Genomic DNA, 19,142 nt, shown 5'->3' with positions numbered 1-19,142 from the left:
CTGCTCAGTTATCACTCCAGCAAGCACACCCAGCCAGGATGACAAACAGAGCGTGCCTGTCTTCCCTAGGCATCAGCTAGTGACCGGCAAACATGCACACAGCCAGCCTGCCTTTCCTCGGTGTCTAAGCACATTCCCATAGCTGAGGCCTCTGGCCTTCGCTCCTCCTACACCTGCAGAAACACCAGCATGGCAACATGACCAGCTTCTCCTGCACTCAGTTCAACTTCTTCCTCCAGAATAAAACCATCGGGCAAGAGAGCCGAAAGTTTCACATCACAAACTTGTTCTCTTAACTGTCACTTGGAATTCTAATTGCTACACAGGAAGGAGGAGGTTAAGCAAAGTTTTTATCTCTTATTTCACAATCAGAAACAATGAAAGGTGACCTCAGGAGGAGCCACAGAGTGAAGCTGGCAAGGTGGCTGAGGAAAGAGAGGAGCCTGTAGTCAAGCCTGACGGCCAGAGTTCACCACGGGCGGTCCACGTGGTGGAGGGAGAACTGAGTCCTGAACTACACTGCAGGCTGTTCTCAGAACGCCCTACAATGGATGCACACAATAAGTCAATGTTTAAAGAAAAGCACAAGTCTTCTTTACTAAGACAAAAGGGCTCAGGTACATATCAAATTTTAAAATAAACATACATGTCACTCATGTACCTTCTAATTTATTTTTTATAAAACCAGAGAACATATTTAAGAATTATCTAATAGCAGATCTAAATTAGTCTCACAAAATGAGGTTCCATCTCCTTGATTCTTTTAAATAAATACCAATTTGTGGCTACAAAAAATGTGTTCAGAGAACATGAGAAAACTCCACCTCACACTAACAGAATACCTCAAGTGTACATCATGTCAGATAGAAAGCTGAGTTGTTAATAAAAGAATGAGAGATTTTTGTTCAAAATAGTTATTTCTACAACTGTGGTTTAAACTTCTGTGTAAAACAATAGAAAGCCGTGTTTTCAAAGCACCATGGGATCTGGAGGTTCCTGTTAAATAGGCTGGGAATATCAGTTTGGCAAAGAACAGAAGTTTACAAGGTTGTTTCTATTTTTTCCTATTGACAAATATCTTATGAAAATGTTAAGTATGTCTGACAAATGTAAGAAAAGGCATTCATTTTCATTTCCTTACTGACATTTTCAGGCCCCGTGAGTTAAAAGGGGTCTTAAAGACTCGGGATTCCCAGCTATCAGGAAGGCTTGACAGGTAAAGTGCGAGTTTAATCCACAGAACCCATATGATGCAGGAGAGAGAGCACATACCAACACACAACTCACACACAGACACATGCATGTGCTCACTCCCTCATATACATACCCCTACATAAATTAATAAATAAGTGTTTTTAAAAATAGAATGAAAAAAGATTCAGGCTTTCTTTTCAAATGCAGGCACTTTTTTTGGTTTGGTTTGGTTTTTCAAGACAAGGCTTCTCTGTGTAACTTTGGCTGTCTTGCAACTCACTACATAGACCAAGCCTGGCCTGGAACTCAAGAGATTCACCTGCCTCTACCTCCAAAGTGCTGGGATTAAAGGTATGTGCCACCACTGCCTGGCTACCAAGTTTATATTCTAATGTAGCATGAAAGAGCAAGAGTTTCTAGACTACTTTGTTGCAAAATTTTTCATATATTTATTTGTTTGTTTGTTTGTTGAAGTGCATGCACGTGACTGTGTGTGCACACGTGCGCATGCGTGCATGCGTATCTCATGGCTCACATGTGGAGGTCAAAGAACAACTAGTGGGCGGTGGTCCTCTCCTTCCACCTTGTAGTTCCCAGAAATCAAACTGAGGTCCTCAGGATTGGTAGGAAATACCTTCAGCTGCTCAGCTGTCTGGCCAGCTCCTAGAATACTTTCTGGAAGTATAACCTGAAGGGTTTATGTGAGGAAAGCAGGAAAGGAACACTATGGAAGCACCAGAGAAAGACACCATTGGATGCTGGCTTATGAAGAAGCAGAGCCACTCATACAGAAAGACGGAGAGTGGGGATGTGGGTGATAAGGAATATCTACTTTCTTTTAAAGAATATATACGTATGTGTATTGTAAAAGGGACCGTGTGTGTGTGTGTGTGTGTGTGTGTGTGTGTGTGTGTGTGTGTGTGTGTGGTGTGTGTGTGTACTCCTCATCATCCACCTTACCACTATATGTATGTGTGTGTGTGTGTGTGTGTGTGTGTATACACACACACACATATTTTTAAAATGGAACGATTTAGATAGATGTGACCTATATGCAAATTATGAGACTAAACAATATATTTAAGCTTTGCCATTCAAATCTAAGAAATCAGTATAACTTTGGTGTGAAAGACTGAGTAAAAGGTCTCAGAAACGTTATGCAATTTCAAGGTACTCATAAGTTGCAAACTCACTCTCCTTTTGAGAAACTATAATGCCTGTATGAAAAGGTTAAGGCTCCAAAAACTGATTTCTTTTTCTTTCCTTTTTTTGCAAAATATTTATGAAAAGATTGACATTTGCTTCATCTCAGATGAGACACAAAACTTTAATTTTGAAACCTGGTAGGCACAAAATGAGCAGGGTGCATTTAAGAGACACATCTAACTTTAAGCATGCTTTCTCAATCAGATGTTTCTCACTAGACCTTCTTACTCTCTGGCTGTCCCACACTACTGCATGAAAAGCCTCACCTGCTGAGAAATGACGATCTGCAGCTTCTGAACTTCCAGCTGTAATGCTTTGTTCTGGTCGTTCAGAATCTGGAAAAACGAAGCCCAGTTTACTTTTTGAGAGGGGGAAAGGCAGTAACTGTATGAATCGAGCTTCAGAACAAGCAACCCCATACTGCTGCTTCAGGTGTTCAGAGCAATGCTGCAGTTCCATGCAGACATAAAATCCAGGGCTCAACGGAGATTAGCACTGCAGCATCAGTGCAGACAGCAAAACCCGCACAATGTGAAATACTCATTTCAAGATGCCAAGGCATGCTGGGGGCGGAATAAATGTCAAACATTTGATTTAAGATACGATAAAATACATCCAGGCAAAAAGCCTATTAAAAATTCACTATTCACATAAGCTACCAAATAAATTAAGGAAACAATGTTTCCAAATGACTGTATTAAAAAATAGCATTTTTAGAGTCATTATAACTAAACTTATATGAAGTTATTCTGAGAAAGCTGAGTACACAAGATTAATCACACACCTTAAATTCTTCCATTTTGCTTGCAATTTCATGCTGCAGCTGCTCTTCAAGCAATCTTATTTTATCATCCTTGACCTGAATACTATGAGAAGAAGCGTATCAATTAAAACTCGTTCATTCAAGGTTTTCAGGGGCTCTCTATGTAAGACGCCTCAGTTGGAAGCAGCACTGCCCATGACAGAGAATGCGCCAGTCAGTGTCTGCACAGGACACAGTGCTCACCTTTTCTGCGCCTTTTCTACCGCATGGACTGCAGCAGCCTGTAGTCAGAATAAAACCAAAGTCTCATCACTTCTTAGGAAACAATAGAACTAGTCACTTATCCATATAAAACTTGTATTTCCATACATTTGGATTAAAGCTATAACAAAACTACATACTTCGGTGTTCTATTGTCCATTATTTTTTACTTCTCAGAGGCAAATTTTCCCTGATTAAAAAGTTTGCCTTTTGTACATTAGAAGAAAAGGGATGAAACGAGCAGCAGATTAAGACTGTCTGAACAATCTCCTCTATCTCAGAAATAATTAATTCATTGTATCCAATTCATAGTTCCAATAGGAATAGTTAAGTAAGAAAAGGCAAATCAAAATTCTTCAGAGGAAAATAGACAAAAATCATGTACCTGTTCATTAGCCAGGGCCTGCAATTTCTGCACTTCAGCTTTTAATAAGAAATTCATATTCTGTATATCCTAGAGCAATAAAAAGTGTACATGGCATTAAAAGTATTTCATAAAATTTACTTTACAACATATCTGTTCTACTTTAAGAGTTAGTTAAAGGTCTCAAATTACAAATTTCCTAAATCAAAAAGAAACATCATCTATTTCTATTACTTGCCAAATTTCTGAAATTGTTATGAAATGCATCCTCTGAGTAAAAACCTTTTGGTGAGTTCCAGAGTATGTCACCCTTCATGGAACACATGCTGACTATAATCTTCAACTCTGAGTCCTATCAAATACTGAAGCAGCAAGCTGTAGGAATCACTGTACCTTAAGCTCCTCCTCTTTGTTTGCTAAGTGGTCGTGTTCACTTGCTAAAGAATCTTCAGTCTGCTTTAGCTGCTTGTCCTTTTCTGCAATCCTTCAAAAAGGAAAAACATTTGTGCTTTCAATAAACATTTACAAACCAAAGAATTGAGTCTCATCTGGAAAGGATAATCTTAACTAAGTTTCATATAACTGTACTTTCTCTTTCAACAGACTCTATTTAGTCTACTAGTAACTGTCATACATAATACACTAAAATATCATTCGTGTGTGTGTGTGTGTGTGTGTGTGTGTGTGTGTGTGTGTGTGTGTGTAAGAGAGAGAGAGAGAGAACAACTTGCAAAGTCTGCTCCCTCCTTCTAGCATGTGAGACCAGGAGATAAAATTTGGGTCATCAGGCTGGACAATGAGAGCCTTTTCTACTAAGGCATTTCTCCAGCCCAAAATATCCCCTATTTATGGCAAGATGGTGGCTCAAACCTGTACTCAAGAAGCTAAGGCAGGAGGATCACCACAAATTAAAGGCCAGCCTGGGTTACAGAATGAGACCTCAAATCATAGATAGATACACAGATGGATAGACAGACAGATCCATTGTTTAAAACTTGAGTCAAAGAAGTTAGTTTACATTAAGAAGTCTGACATCGGGGCTGAAGAGATGGCTCAGAAGTTAAGAGCACCAACTGTTCTTCCAGAGGTCCTGAGTTCAATTCCCAGCACCCACATGGTGGCTCACAACCATCTGTAATGAGATCTGGAACCCTCTTCTGTATACATAATAAATAAATAAGTCTTTAAAAAAAAAAAAAGTCTGACATCAAAACCAGATTATAGGACATCTGTAAACACAACCCATATCGTATAGTTATCCAACACAAAACAACGCAAATGGACTGAGTGTACAGCCTACTGTCACGGGGCTAGACACAGAAGAGCCACATGTACAAAGCAAATACAAGCACTAATTCCTTCCACTACTCTGAAAACAGAACTGCCTCTTCTACATAATGACCAATTTCCCAAATGAAGGAAAGCTTGCCCAGCTCTTTTACAATAACAAAAAACAGCATGTAATGTTTGGGGACTAAACAGAAACAGGCTAAAAGAAAAGAGCAAAATAGAGCTTACAGTAATCTTCAAACAGATCAGAGTATGCAGTTAATTGTATATTGTATCAAACGAGTATCTGTTAGTGGTTATAACACAATTGTAAGAGAAGTATAGAATGGCAGGCTTACACTTTATGTAATTCTTCTGCTAGAACTGAAGCGGAGGTCTGAGAAAGAAAAACATTATCAACATAAGAGTATTTGAGAAAAGGCTTAAAAGCTGTACAATAATAATCACAACAGAGCTTTAAAAAAAAAAAAACAAGAAATTAACATACACCAAGTTGTTAAAGACATATCTGGCCTATGGTGAGTTGCCATCATTCTGAAAGCACATCTGATCACCAACAGCCAGTATTAGGAAATTACATACACATCACGTCACAGAATAGTACGACTTAAGCAAGTGGGCAGGCCTGGGGACTATAAAACTGACAAGATACAAGTATGTAAGGGGCAGGTCCATCTCTTCCTCAACACAATCTTCTGAAATGATACTCTTCACAATTAAGACAACAGGGAGAACGCAAGTGCCACCTTTCCACTATTAAAGGTGTTCTCAGCACCCTCTAAGGCATTTCTGACCAAGTCTGTCCGCTGACGATAAAGATATCAATCCAATCTGAGTTGGTAACTCACAAATCTACAGCTCCATTCTGCTATATTAAGTAGTTCTCCCTCAATTAATTTTAAAGTATCATCTACAAGAAAGCAATTAGGAAAAAACATTTATGTGCACCAAGCTTTGGGAGTTTGAACTCTAAAGTATACTTACAATGTTAAAATCACTTTTTACATAAATCAATTTTCCTTTTTAAAGATTTATTTTTATTTTGAATATGTGTAAGTGTTGTTGGGGGCATAGGCACACAAGTGCAGATGATGGAGGAGGCATTAGATCCCTGAATTGCCTGGTACAGATACTGGGAATTGAACTCTGGTTCTCTGGAACAGGAGCAGGCACACTTTACTACTGAGCCACCTCTCCAACCCAAGAGTCAAATTTCTAGTACTTGTTGCTACAAATAATTTTTATAATTGGAAAGTTGAACTGAAATTGAAATTTGTACTATGAATATTTGTGGAAACTTTCTCTTTTTTCTGAACATTTAATCATATATATTCCAAAGCCAATCTATCAATCAATCAAAGTGCAGGGCAATGGTATCAAACATCAAGTCTTACCATACCGGTTTTTAAAATTCTGCAATGTTTATCATTAACTAAACTGAAACACACATTTCAAATTGAGTCCTCTGCAAATAACACCTTGGAAGCTGTGGTTGACACAGCTACCTCTATGCATGTGAGAGATTCCTAAGGGTAAGTCATTATTCTGTGACAGTGCACCAATCAATACATCAGTCCCTATCCTAAGATCTGCTTGGCTATCCTTCTGTTTTGTGACAGAGCTTGGAGCATTTTTCCCAGAGGTGAGTGCTCTCACCTAACTCTTCTAATTATACAGATTTGGGTTCTTGGTACTTCCCAAGTATTACACATAATATTTAGTGTTTGAAACTTGGGGCCACTACATACTAATTCACTGACTAGTCTCCCAACTACTGAAGTCTGGTAATACACAGGCATTCAGATAATTGTTCAAACAGCTAGAAAGCTACGATTAATGGTAAACAATTAAAAATGCACCATTACCTGGGCAGCTATCTGGGAATGGAATTGTTGAATCTGAGCTTTCAAAGCCTCATTTTGTTCCAAAATATCCTTTTCATCAACATAAAACAAAAGAGAGGGGACAAATGTGTTATTAATGTATATCCACATGTACATGAACTCAATGATTTACATGTTCTTGGTTTATCTTTAAATTGTCTTTATTTAAAGTAGTTAAGCATTTTATTTTGAGTTAATTTATAAGGCAGACATTTAGGCTGTTTTACTGTCCCTGATCCTACTATAAGAAGTCCTAAGGAAGTAGTTAATTCATCTTTTAACAAGTTCTCAAAGATTAAATGTTAATTATTTACCACTATTAAGAATTAAGACATACATACCACACTTATCTCAATTCCTTTTTCTTAATGATTTAGAATTGAAATGGAAATTTATTTGAACGTAATATATTTACATAGACATAGTTTTTAATTTTTTTGCAATTTTTAAATTAAAATATAATTATACCACCCTCCCCAATATCCCCAATGGCTCCTCTCCCACTCTCTCAAATTCATGATCTTTCTTTAATTATTAGTGTTACACATATAAACACATAAATACAACCCCTTATTTTTAAAGAGAGAACAATAATACCTGAACTTGAATTTGCAAAGACTCTTCTTTGCTCGCCCTCTTCTGCTCTGACTCCATTAATTGCATTAGTCTTTGCTCCAACTGCTGTTTCGATACCAATGTGTCTGTGAGCTTACTATGCAGACTCTGGACTTCATTTTCTTTGGCCACAAATTTACTTTGTAAGTCTGTAGCAAACAAAAACACTCCATCTTATCAAATGCCTCATCTTTCCCCCTTCCACCCTGAGTGTATGCGTCTTCTCAAGAACCCTTCCACGATGTCTCTGCCCTTCTGCAGCCTCCGCGTCATCCTTCCCTATAATACCCTCTCTAATTCCTGCTGGCCTAAGAGTGAATTCTTCTGGGTCAGAGATTGTCTTGGCACAATACTCAAAGAACATTAACTAAATGGGATACAAAACTTTTAAATGGTTCTACCATTTCCTGAAAGGACTCTTTATTTCCCCAAAGATACATTAATAATTATGTTAGCAAATTTCATGTAAATTCCTTGAACTCTGCTACAAAGAAAGATGCCAAGAAAATCTATTATGTAAAAGCTGACATTTAAAATGCCATTTAATTAATTTGAAATGAAGGGTAACTTTTCTGTTTGTCTTTCTTCTTTCCTACAGATAACACCCGAAGAAGATATATCAGAAAAAGTATAAACCATCTTAACTCAAAAATCACAATAAATGAAGACAAAATGAATTTAAAGACAACCACTAACTTGGCAGAAAAGAGGAAGGGGAACACCCTAAATCAAAATGATTAATGACAGGACATATCAGGCAGCATGAGAACCATCGCCCTGTCCCATACCATGAACAAGTCCATACATAGGTCAGAGTGAACCCATTACCACAGACAGAAACAAGCTATGCTTGAGCACCTGTCTCCATTAAGAAAGATAAATTTTCACATCTATAAAACAATACAACTCAGAAAGAAATCCTAAAAATTAAATATATAATGGACATGTCTGGGATTAAAATTCAAGAAGTATAATATTTACTACCAAAAGTTAAAGCATTAAGTTTATGATGTCAAAATTCTGTAGAGGAAATTATTGATGACTTACAACTCAACCTCCAGTCAAACCAATCTACAACGGTAAAGATGTGAGCAGATTACTTAAGACCTCCACAAATACACTTCTAGGAATACTCATATACAGCTAGTGAAAACCAAGCTTTAGTCAACCAAGGAAGGGGACCGTGGCAGTGACAGAGACTCCAAACAGAATGGTAGAGAGGAAGCGAATCTTAGGAAGGCAACTGTGGAGGAACCTAGAAAGTCACATGCACCAGAGCATCAACAGTGACCTCCGGGAGGGACCATGAGGAAAATCTAACACAACCCCCTGCCTCTCGCACCTAAGATGTTGAGGGGAGGTGAATTAAGAAACGTTTAACATTAGGCAAAAATTTTAAAATAAAATGCATCAAGCAAGGGCAAAATAAAGTAACAATAACCTTCAGGAAATAAATAGAGCAAAGGAACAAATCAGTTTTAACATATATCCTGGATTACCATTCCATTATAGTCATGCTGACAAAAAAAATGAATTGATGTAATGAAAATACATCAACAATTCAGGACAATGAGATACAAGTGGAAGGAATGAGATTAAGACTTTACTTTCTGGCCAGGCAGTGGTGGCACAGGCCTTTAATCCCAGCACTCGGGAGGCAGAGCCAGGTGGATCTCTGTGAGTTCAAGGCCAGCCTGGTCTACAGAGCGAGATCCAGGACAGGCACCAAAACTACATAGAGAAACCCTGGGGGGGGGGGGTTGACTCTCCTTTCTGTAACAGGAAATCAGTTTCTACCCAGGGGAAGCACTTCTTTATGGCTGCTTTACTAACAACAGCAAAGAATCAAAATCAACCCAGATGTCCATCAACAGATGAATAGATAATGAAAATGTGGTACACACAAGTGCCTGTCTGCGTGCGTGTGTGCATGCATATAGAATACCGCCCAGCTCTAAAGAAAAATGTAATCACAAAATTTGGAGAAAATAGACTGAGGTCACAAAATTTCAGAAAGAAATAAATCCTGCATTTATTCTTTTATGTGGACTCCAGACAATAATAGACGCATATATGTAAACAAATGTACATGTGGAGACACTATAACATAAGAAAAAGAACAAGAAATGTTAATTATGAGGGCACAAGGAAGGACTGGACACAGGTGACAGACACAAGTTATGAAAAGGGATATAAAATCAGTTGCTCCTCTAGTTAAACTTTGCTATGGATTTTCTATTTTTGGTGGTGAATAAATACAGGTATATTTGATAGTGAAAATGTAAACTTTAATGTGAAGCCCCTCAGCTCTGGAATACCTACTCTGAGTGAACAACTCATTGAGATTATAAAATTGGGTTTGATTTACAAGGTTTTTTTTATAATAAAGTTTATTTTTAAAAAAAGAAACACTAAGTACCAGTATTGTATTTGCTTAGAAATACAGAGTAAAATACTGAAGCTGTAATGTCAGGATCCAAGCACGATAGTTAAACAGAAATACGAGGTAAGTCACCAAAGGCAGGCGGTAGAAGAGCACAGTCACAGGTGATGGATAGCTCAGGAGTGGAGAGCACTGCGGCTCGTCCAGAGGACCCAGCTTTGGTTCCTAGCACATACATGGCAGCCCACAACCATTTAACTCCAGTTCCAGGGGATCCCATGCCTTCTTCTGACCTCTTTGGGCACCAGGCATACATGCACACGATACACATACATATACATATAGATACACATACACTCATATAGGTAAAATAAAATAAATAAACCTAAGCAAATGTTTAATAAAAAGAGTGCCATTTTACTCTCTATAGCTACCTGGTTTATCCCGACAGTCCTTCCTCTCAAGACTCCTGTGTTTCACTGATTCAATAACTATCTTCACAGAAATACCAACTTTATATAAAAGCAGAAGTCTTAAAGTAGCTTGTGTACATTTTGGTGTTGAGCAAAGAGAGAATTAGAGGAAAACAGAGCGCTGACAAGTCCGAACTCTTGTCTAGCCTATGCAGAGCCACACTTGAGTAAGAAGATGTGCTCGCTAGTTTTCATGCCATTCTGACAAAGGTGGGATCATCGAGGAAGAAGCAGTCTTAATTAAGCAACTGTCTCCAGAAGACCGGCCTGTGGACGAACCCATGGGGCATTTTCTTAACTGACAACTGATGTGGGAGAGCCCAGGGTGGTGGCCCCATTAGGCTAGTGGTTCTGGGTGCTATAAGAAGGTAGACTAAGACCAGATGGTGGTGGCACACACCTTTAATCCCAGCTCTCAGGAGGCAGAGGCAGGCCAGCCTGGTCTACAGAGCAAGTTCCAGGATAGCCAGGCCTACACAGAAAAACCCTGTCTTGAAAAACCAAAACCAAAGAAGAAAAAGAAGTCAGGCTGAGCAAGCCATGAAAAGAAAGTAAGCAGCACTCTTCCATGGCCTCTGCATCAGTTCCTGCGGTGAGTTCCTACCCTGACTGCCCCACATGACAGACTACAAGCCCTAAGACTAAATATTTCCTCCCCAAGTTGACTTTGGTCATAGTACTTATCCAAACAATAGACACCCTGACAAAGACAAAAGGGGGCAGTAGGGATAAAAACAGCGCACAGCAATGCATCAAATTATGGATAAATGAGCAGACAAAGCTAACATTTATTAAGATAGACAGATTTGGCCGGGCGGTGGTGGCGCACGCCTTTAATCCCAGCACTCGGGAGGCAGAGCCAGGCGGATCTCTGTGAGTTCGAGGCCAGCCTGGGCTACCAAGTGAGTTCCAGGAAAGGCGCAAAGCTACGCAGAGAAACCCCGTCTCGAAAAACCAAAATACCGACAAGCCGAAATGCAGGCAGAGCACAGAAGAAGACAATGTCACAACCACGCTCTTCTGCCTGGCAGGTGTGATTCGCCTGCAGTTGACAGCACCACAGAAGGCTATCAAGGCCCAGTATCTTCAAACTCCTAGCGAATACTGGAGAACAACGACAATCCAAACAGACAAAACCTGATTTTATTTGGCTCTACTAAGTGCCGATCATCTTCCTCTGCAGACAGAGGCTGCAGTCGCCCGGCCTGCACAGCACCTCTGCCTTTACCTTGCTGCGCAGCCTCGTGCTCTGCTGTTCTCTTCCTGATGTAGCTCTGAACTTCCTCCCACCTCCTCTCCGCTTCCTGTAGTTGAACCTTGATATTTAAGGAGAGAAAGAAAACAAGTAAAAACAACAAAAAAAGACCAACGGACAAGACTTCAATTGTAAACAAAGGGAGAGAGCCATCTGTCAGGCACATCCACCCTTCTCCTCCACCAGCGCAGAAACTCAATCACGAGCAATCTTGGATCAAGACAGCCAGCTGCTGCGGCATCCTCACTTCATCCACCAGCTATGACCTACTGTTCACCAACCATTCTTAAGTCCTTAAGCTTTGGAGTGACAAGACAGTACCTTTACTGCTAAATCTCAGCAAGTACTTAAAATTCGCATTTTGAAATATACATACTGCAAAACACTAAGATTATTAATTATGTCACTTATTAGTTATTCATATCTATAGAGAACACATTTCCACATCCATGTCAGCCGTTAATCTCCCAGAGAATCCAGTATTAAAGGAGAGACGTTGACATCACTTTCACAAAGGATTCATCAAAACTCGGGGAAAAAAAAGATCAAGTTATACATTATCTAACGGCAACTGTAAAACTGTCTGGAAATAGCCTCAAGGTATACTGTATATCAATATGGATGAGGATCTTACAGTGAGATTTCTCAGTAAAAGGAGGGACAGGTACCTATCACTCCTCAGAACACCTAAGTTCCAGAGTTCATGTAATGTGAGAGAGTAATAACTGTGCTCCTCCTTCAGGCAGCCAGAGCAACCTTCCACATCCCCTGAACACATAAGCGCCTCACCACACAAGCTATCATTCCAGAATCTGAAAACAGTAAGATTTTTCTACACAATGGGCTCAAGTGCAAGCCACTGGAGTACTTTGGTGTTATATTCAAAAGAAGAAAGAAAAAAAACCTATTCCAATGCCGGAAGGGGTTCTATTGGACTTGAGAAATTTAAGTTCTAATGATAAAAGTAATGCTAAACGTCCTTTTCTAAAATAATTTTTGCCTTACATGTGTGGATTCTAACCACCATATATAAACAAAATTCCATCCTTACTTGTCAACCACTTGGTTTGATATCTTCAGTCTTTATTGTCAAATCCAGGCCTACATTCAATTCTTTCATCAAAATATAACTTTAAAAAGGCAGAAACCAGCCAGGTGGTGGTGACGCATGCCTTTAATCCCAGCACTCGGGAGGCAGAGCCAGGCGGATCTCTGTGAGTTCGAGGCCAGCCTGGGCTACAGAGTGAGTTCCAGGAAAGGCGCAAAGCTACACAGAGAAACCCTGTCTCAAAAAAACAACAACAACAACAAAAAAGGCAGAACCCTTACAGTGTGGGTCTTATTAAACTTCCCACTCCATTCCTCAACCGTACACACACGTTTAGGTCATGAAGCTGGACATCAATAACACTGACAAATGACACAAAGAGGAGGGTGGGGTCACCTTCAACTGTGCAGCTGCTTGCTCAGCGTTCTTCTTCTGGACTCCCTCCTGCTGCAGCTTCCCTGTCTTCTCGTTCAGCTCACTCACCAGCCTCCCACAGTCCTGGCGCAGTTTAGTTAGCTCTGCAGTCTGCCTGGAAACAGAGACTAGGTTGGGCTTTGCACTGTTACACACATAAAAACTCACAAGCACAGCGTGTTCTGGGTTCGTTGTGCTGAGCTAGTAACACCACTCACAGGCAAACGGAAAGGAACATGACTAGGCAGTAATACTGTTCCCCTAAGTATGACAGTGTACCCTAAATACTTCAGATCATGACGGTAAACTAAAAAGCACACTATAGGGCTGAATGGAGAGCTAAGAAGGTAAGAGCATCCCCGGATTCCATGGTGGCAGGAGAGGACTGACTCCCCAAAGCTGCTGTGTATCCTCTAGATACAATCCATGGAACACAGGACAGGAAACACACACTGTGGCATATACTCAGTAATAATAAAATAATTTTAAATTTGAAAATCACTATAAAATATTTTAAAAAAGGATAACCAAAAAACTCAGGAGCATACAAAGTTGCCATTAAACTGATCTAAAAGCCTCCTAGTACGGAGGTTAGAGAGAAAGCCCAGTGGTCAAGAGCACTTGTTGCTTCTGAAGAAGGCCCAGGTTCAGTTCCCATCACCCACATATGGCTCAGAACCATCCTTAATTCTAGTTCTAGGAATCCAACACCCTTTTCTGGTCTCCTATAGGCACCAGGCATACATGTGGCACACAGAGGCAAACATATAAACTAAATTAAATCTTTAAAAAAACCAACACCTTCCTAATACCAATATCACTGTAACAGGATCTGCCCTATTAGCCAGAGGAAAAGAGTATTTTTAATTCTAATGAATAAGTTTTTACTTCATATTGAAAGAAAAAAATAACCAGTTAAAGTGCTTACTTTATGCAAGACTACTAGCCTCTCTAAGGTATGGTTTCTCAAATGGCCCACGAACCACCTAGGCTCCACTTTTGGGCCCTTGGATCACAATCTGTATAGAGGTAGGAGGACCAAGACTATGCTTTAAATTAGCATGACAGGTGCTATTGAGAATACTGAAATAGAAGTGCTGGCCTGGAGACAGACAGCCGGCTTCAGTACATGTGTGCTACTCCACCAGCAACAGCGCTGCCCAAGGGCTTTAGTCTGCAAACTACTAGAGCTAAAGAGCCAGAGGTCTTCACGCAAAGAAAACAGCTGTCCTGAGAACAAGATCAGAAGCAAAAGGAGGAAGCGAAAGTCTAACAAGTTACTATCAAGCACCCTTTTGATGACGGAAGAAAACAGTCTGCCATTTAGTTGAGAATGAAGAATCTGGAGACATACTTGCTTTCCAGCTGGTTTGTAGTGTTGCTGACAGCATCTCTCAGTATACCATTTTCCTGCTTCAAATGAGCTATCTCTGCTTCCATTTGTTCCCGAACTTGCTGAAACTATTTTTAAAATATATAAGATTCAGTAAACAAAGATCAGCAAAAAGAAAACCCAAACCATACTTTTCCGTCAATATGAAGACACCTAAAGAAAGAGCTGCTCGGCGATGAATGGAAAGTCACTACAAGCTGCCCAGCTCAAAACCCAATCAGATCGAAGCTACTCTCACATCTCAGATAAGAAACGAGCACGCGTCGGGTTTCAGAACCAAGGTATGGTTTGGGACTTCTCATACCCAACACAGAAGTAGTCCTGTCCTGAACCCAGAAAAGGTCAACATTACTTTAACAATATTTTTAAAGGTGTAAATTGGATGAGCTGGCACACATCTTTAATTCCAGCACATGGGGGGGCAGAAACAGGTAGATTTCTGTGAGTTTTAAAGCCGGCCTGGTCTACACAGCAAGTTCTAGACCACCCAGGACAACAAATGGAGGACCACCCCCCCATCTTTAAAACAAAACAAAAAACAAAACAAAAGGTTTTAGTCAAAGTTTAAACATAAAAATGCATAAACACATTTATAAAGTTATAAATTAAGCATAACTAATAGACATCACAAAATCTATTTGAAAAACATTCAAGACTGAGGTTTTTTTTTTTACTGTTCTAAATAACATATAGTAAATGACATAAAATGTACTATCTTAGCCATTTTCTTCTTTAATTCCACTATTTGGTGTGTGCATATGTATGTTGTGTGTGAGTGTGTATGTGTCTGTGTTCAGAGGACACATTAGGGCATTAATTCTCTCTACCACTTTAGTCCCCGGGACTGAACTCACATCATCAGGCTTAGGCGCAAGTTCCTTTACCCACTGAGCCACATTGCTAACTCCACCATTTTCATGTGTACAAAGAACAATGATATTAAAACTACCATTCTGCTATATAACCATCATTACCATTCATACACACGACTCCTAAGTAACTCCTATTCACCCTCAACCCCTACAACCACTCACTACTCTTACATTCCTTTGACAACTAATTGTTTAATTTCAGAATTATAAAATCAGACAATAAAGAACATTGATTCTTACAGTCATATAAGGACATGTCTTCCTTCACTATATAAATTATTCCATTAAAATGAATACCTGTTGACAATTCTTACTAACAATTCAGCTAGTAAAAGTGAAAGTACTGATTTCTAGTTTTCAAAAGATTCCTATAGACTCCATACGTGGATTTATATAACCTGACCTCTACCAGCCATCAAGCAGAAGCAGAGTGAGGGAATTCCATTAACCTTTCACCTTCAATAGGAAAGGCTGCTCTAACAGCTGTCTGGCTTTCACATAAGCTGTAAATAGTAACCAAGAAAAGATCACTGGGCTGGAGAGACGGCTCAGTGTTAGGAGCACTTGCTGCTCCTATAGAGGATCCAAGTTGATCCCCAGCTCCCACATGGCAGTTCTCAACCATCTGCAATGCCAGGGGATCTCATGCTCTCTTCTGACCTCTGAGGGCACTAGGCATGCATATGGTACAAAAACATTAAATGCAGGCAAACATTCATACACATAAAATAATAAAATATTTTTTAATATTAAAAAAATTATTTAAAAACCTGATGAGAGAGAATGTCTCAAATGACTAAGGACTAAGAAAACAAACATTAGAAACAATGGACAGCAACAACTTAACAATGCCATTCATTTCTGTTATTGGTATTTGATATTTCTGTGGGAAACACTGAACTTTGTTAGCCGTGAAGAATAATTTTAAAACTGGAACCAATTACAGGTTAGAATACAAAGAAAAACATACTGGTAAAGGGCTATAATTGTGCGCGCACACATACACACACACACACACACACACACACACACACACACACATTCTAAGCTAAGCACTGAACACAAGAATACCCTATTACTAGGGTTACTGTCTGAACTAGATGTTTCCAGGTTCTTGCCATCTTATTCAAAAACCTGACAAAGTGCACACATATTTCAAACGGACCAGGAAACCATACGGAAGTAACACTAAATCACAGGTCAGATGTGCTGGAAGTACGCAGTGGCTTCTTCAGCTAGGGCACTCAAATATCCCTGACTATTGTCTGGGCCATTGTTTATGGGTACCAGGAGAAGGAATTGATTGCTAAAGGCAAATAAATATGGGCAGTTCTGTTCTGATTGACAGGCTTGGATTATGTAAACCTTTGCTCACCATAGCTGTCCCTTCCTGTGACATATCTGATTTTAATATATGCATACCCAACTATACAAGGCTATAAGAAGGTAGGTTAAACAGAGATTTTCTCCTATTTACTCTGAGGACAGAGTTTCTCTTACCACTCATGCATCCAAAACTAGGTCATCCTAGATGGAGCTACTGCTTCCTGTACCTGGATATGTCCCAAAATATGTTTACTAGAAACTAACCACAACAAGGTTGTTAGAGAAGGAGAAATCTACTCCACTGTTTAAGATAAAGTGGGACAACCACGCACTTCACTGCAGGTAGGGATTCCAAAGTTGCTAGGTGCACTCTTAGGAGAGAGATATATGGATAGCCTCAACCAAGCTCAGACTCTTCCCTTGTAAAAGCTGTTCTTACATTCACCTGCCTCAACTCTTTATCAAGTATCTGTAAGATTCAGACCAATTTGTAAACTGAGCATTAAAGACAAAAAGTCAAGGGATTCACTGTAAGGAAAATGTCTTAAACTATTGGAAAATAAAAACAACTTGATCAGTAAGAATCTGATATTAGTTATGTTAAATCTCGGGTCTATACATTCTTTTAGAACTAAAGCATCAGCCAACAAATGAAAGGAATAATTTGGAAGAGTTCCATTATGGATAATATTAAAACCTGAACTAACAAACAAATCCAAGTCTTGTTCTGCAAGAGCTAGGAGAAAGAAGTGAGGAGAGGAGTAAGAATTCACTGGTCAGACTTAACTGAAATCTTGATAATGAATGATACATGGAAAACATCCTAAGAACCAGATCTCTGGAGACTGGTGAAAAGTGTACAAACACCAGGACACAGCAGTCTCTTTCACTAGCCCTCTGGGAATCATCACCCCTTACCATCCCTCTCCTCCAGCTCTCTGGATCAGACCAACTCATCTTCTCATTGCCAGCACCTGGTTTCTCTCTGGCCGCTCTGACTTGATTCCTGCAAACTTTTCCAACTGCCCCCATTTCACTTTCCACACTGCTGCCAGAATGACCACTGAAAATAACTATGAATCACACTGCTAGCTCCCCTAAATTCAGTCACTGGCTGTCCAATCTTCAGGCATAGACCTTTTAAATGGGCCCATACTTATTTCTATATCTTTTCTTCATTCCAACCTTGGCTCTCAACTCTTAAAACATTTATTGTATTTTTCACAAAGTTCTGGATTCCCACAATACAGCCAGTGGCCCACTATCTACAGAGATGGGAATAAAGAACTACACCAAGTAACTCTTACAGCCTAGCCCATTCCTTCAGTCTCCCTTGACAATGTTGACTCACAATGTCCAACACAGTCTGAATACGGTGTCTAACAACTCTTCTATCTACTACCAATCCTCTTTCCCACCTTCCTAATCGTCTATTGTAAAGCACACGATGCTTACCTCTACTGGCATGGTGTTATTTTCATATTAGCTTCCAGCCCTCTACCTTATCCCAACACAGAACACTTATTTACTTTGGAATGATGAGGAGTGAGTTTAACTAGCCACTATAGGTCAATGGACCAACCCAAACAAGGCACTTAAAGGTTTGTTAACTAAATGAATAGACATATTTCATCTTCCTTTCCAAGACTTCAAACATACCTTCATCTGCATCTGCTGCGTCTCCTGGTAGCTGACATGCATCTTGTTCTGAAACACATTATGTTCCTTCTCTAGTGTCCCAATCCGATCTTTCATCCTTGCTATAACTACACTGCTTCTTTCTTTCTCTGTCATCATTTCCTAGAAGAGTAACCAGAAAATCAATTTATGAAAAACTTGTTATGAAAAAGGTATTATAACACTATCAAAGCAAGCCAATGTTTTAACAGGAACACAATTGTGAATGTTCACTCAGGGCTTGGGTACAAAGCAAAGCTAGGGATTAAAAAACAAGAAACCAAGGGACTTCTACATCTCCCCACTCTTCACAATTCCCTTCATAGTACAAACATTCACCAGTTTGATTCTATTTTAAATGCACTTCTTATTTAATCATCAAAGACTGTGTGCCCGAAATAAATCCTATATTCTGATGCAATTGATCATAAGAAACAATATTTTAAGGCAAAACAGTGATTGTTTCTTACTCTTCTTGGAGTTCAGGGAAAAGATTGGGGAAGGTGTTAGAATGGGGGACAAAGGAAGGCCTCTCTTTTGACAGGCATTTTTATAGCAAAAAAGAAATTTGAAAACAGCTAAGTTAGAAAACAAAATCAATTTTAGTTATCTGAAGGTATGAACACATTCCTGCTTTAACAAACTGTGACAAAACTTAAGTTTTTATGTAATTTATAAGGTTATTTATATATTTCTACTTCATATTTTAGATTTATATTTGAAAG

At 39.4% G+C, this 19,142-nt stretch overlaps 1 protein-coding gene across 17 annotated transcripts in view; it reads right to left on the bottom strand.

Annotated features, from left to right (window-relative positions):
* The window catches only part of Ktn1 (kinectin 1), a 97,327-nt gene that overhangs the window by 42,641 nt on the left and 35,544 nt on the right, over positions 1–19,142 (bottom strand). For all 17 annotated transcript variants that reach the window (XM_076544870.1, XM_076544873.1, XM_076544877.1 and 14 more), the window contains exons 7-18: positions 18,400–18,540; positions 14,504–14,610; positions 13,132–13,264; positions 11,661–11,748; positions 7,559–7,725; positions 6,944–7,012; positions 5,417–5,454; positions 4,182–4,272; positions 3,810–3,878; positions 3,407–3,444; positions 3,185–3,266; positions 2,667–2,735 (exon numbers count right to left, since the gene is read on the bottom strand). In XM_076544870.1, the coding sequence (XP_076400985.1) occupies positions 2,667–2,735; positions 3,185–3,266; positions 3,407–3,444; positions 3,810–3,878; positions 4,182–4,272; positions 5,417–5,454; positions 6,944–7,012; positions 7,559–7,725; positions 11,661–11,748; positions 13,132–13,264; positions 14,504–14,610; positions 18,400–18,540 (1,092 nt within the window). The remainder of the gene's footprint in view (positions 1–2,666; positions 2,736–3,184; positions 3,267–3,406; positions 3,445–3,809; positions 3,879–4,181; positions 4,273–5,416; positions 5,455–6,943; positions 7,013–7,558; positions 7,726–11,660; positions 11,749–13,131; positions 13,265–14,503; positions 14,611–18,399; positions 18,541–19,142) is intronic.

Source organism: Peromyscus maniculatus, chromosome 9 (assembly GCF_049852395.1).
Source record: "Peromyscus maniculatus bairdii isolate BWxNUB_F1_BW_parent chromosome 9, HU_Pman_BW_mat_3.1, whole genome shotgun sequence".
NCBI lineage: Eukaryota > Metazoa > Chordata > Mammalia > Rodentia > Cricetidae > Peromyscus > Peromyscus maniculatus.
Note: the sequence above shows the minus strand (reverse complement) of the source record. Positions and strands in the feature narration are given on the sequence as shown.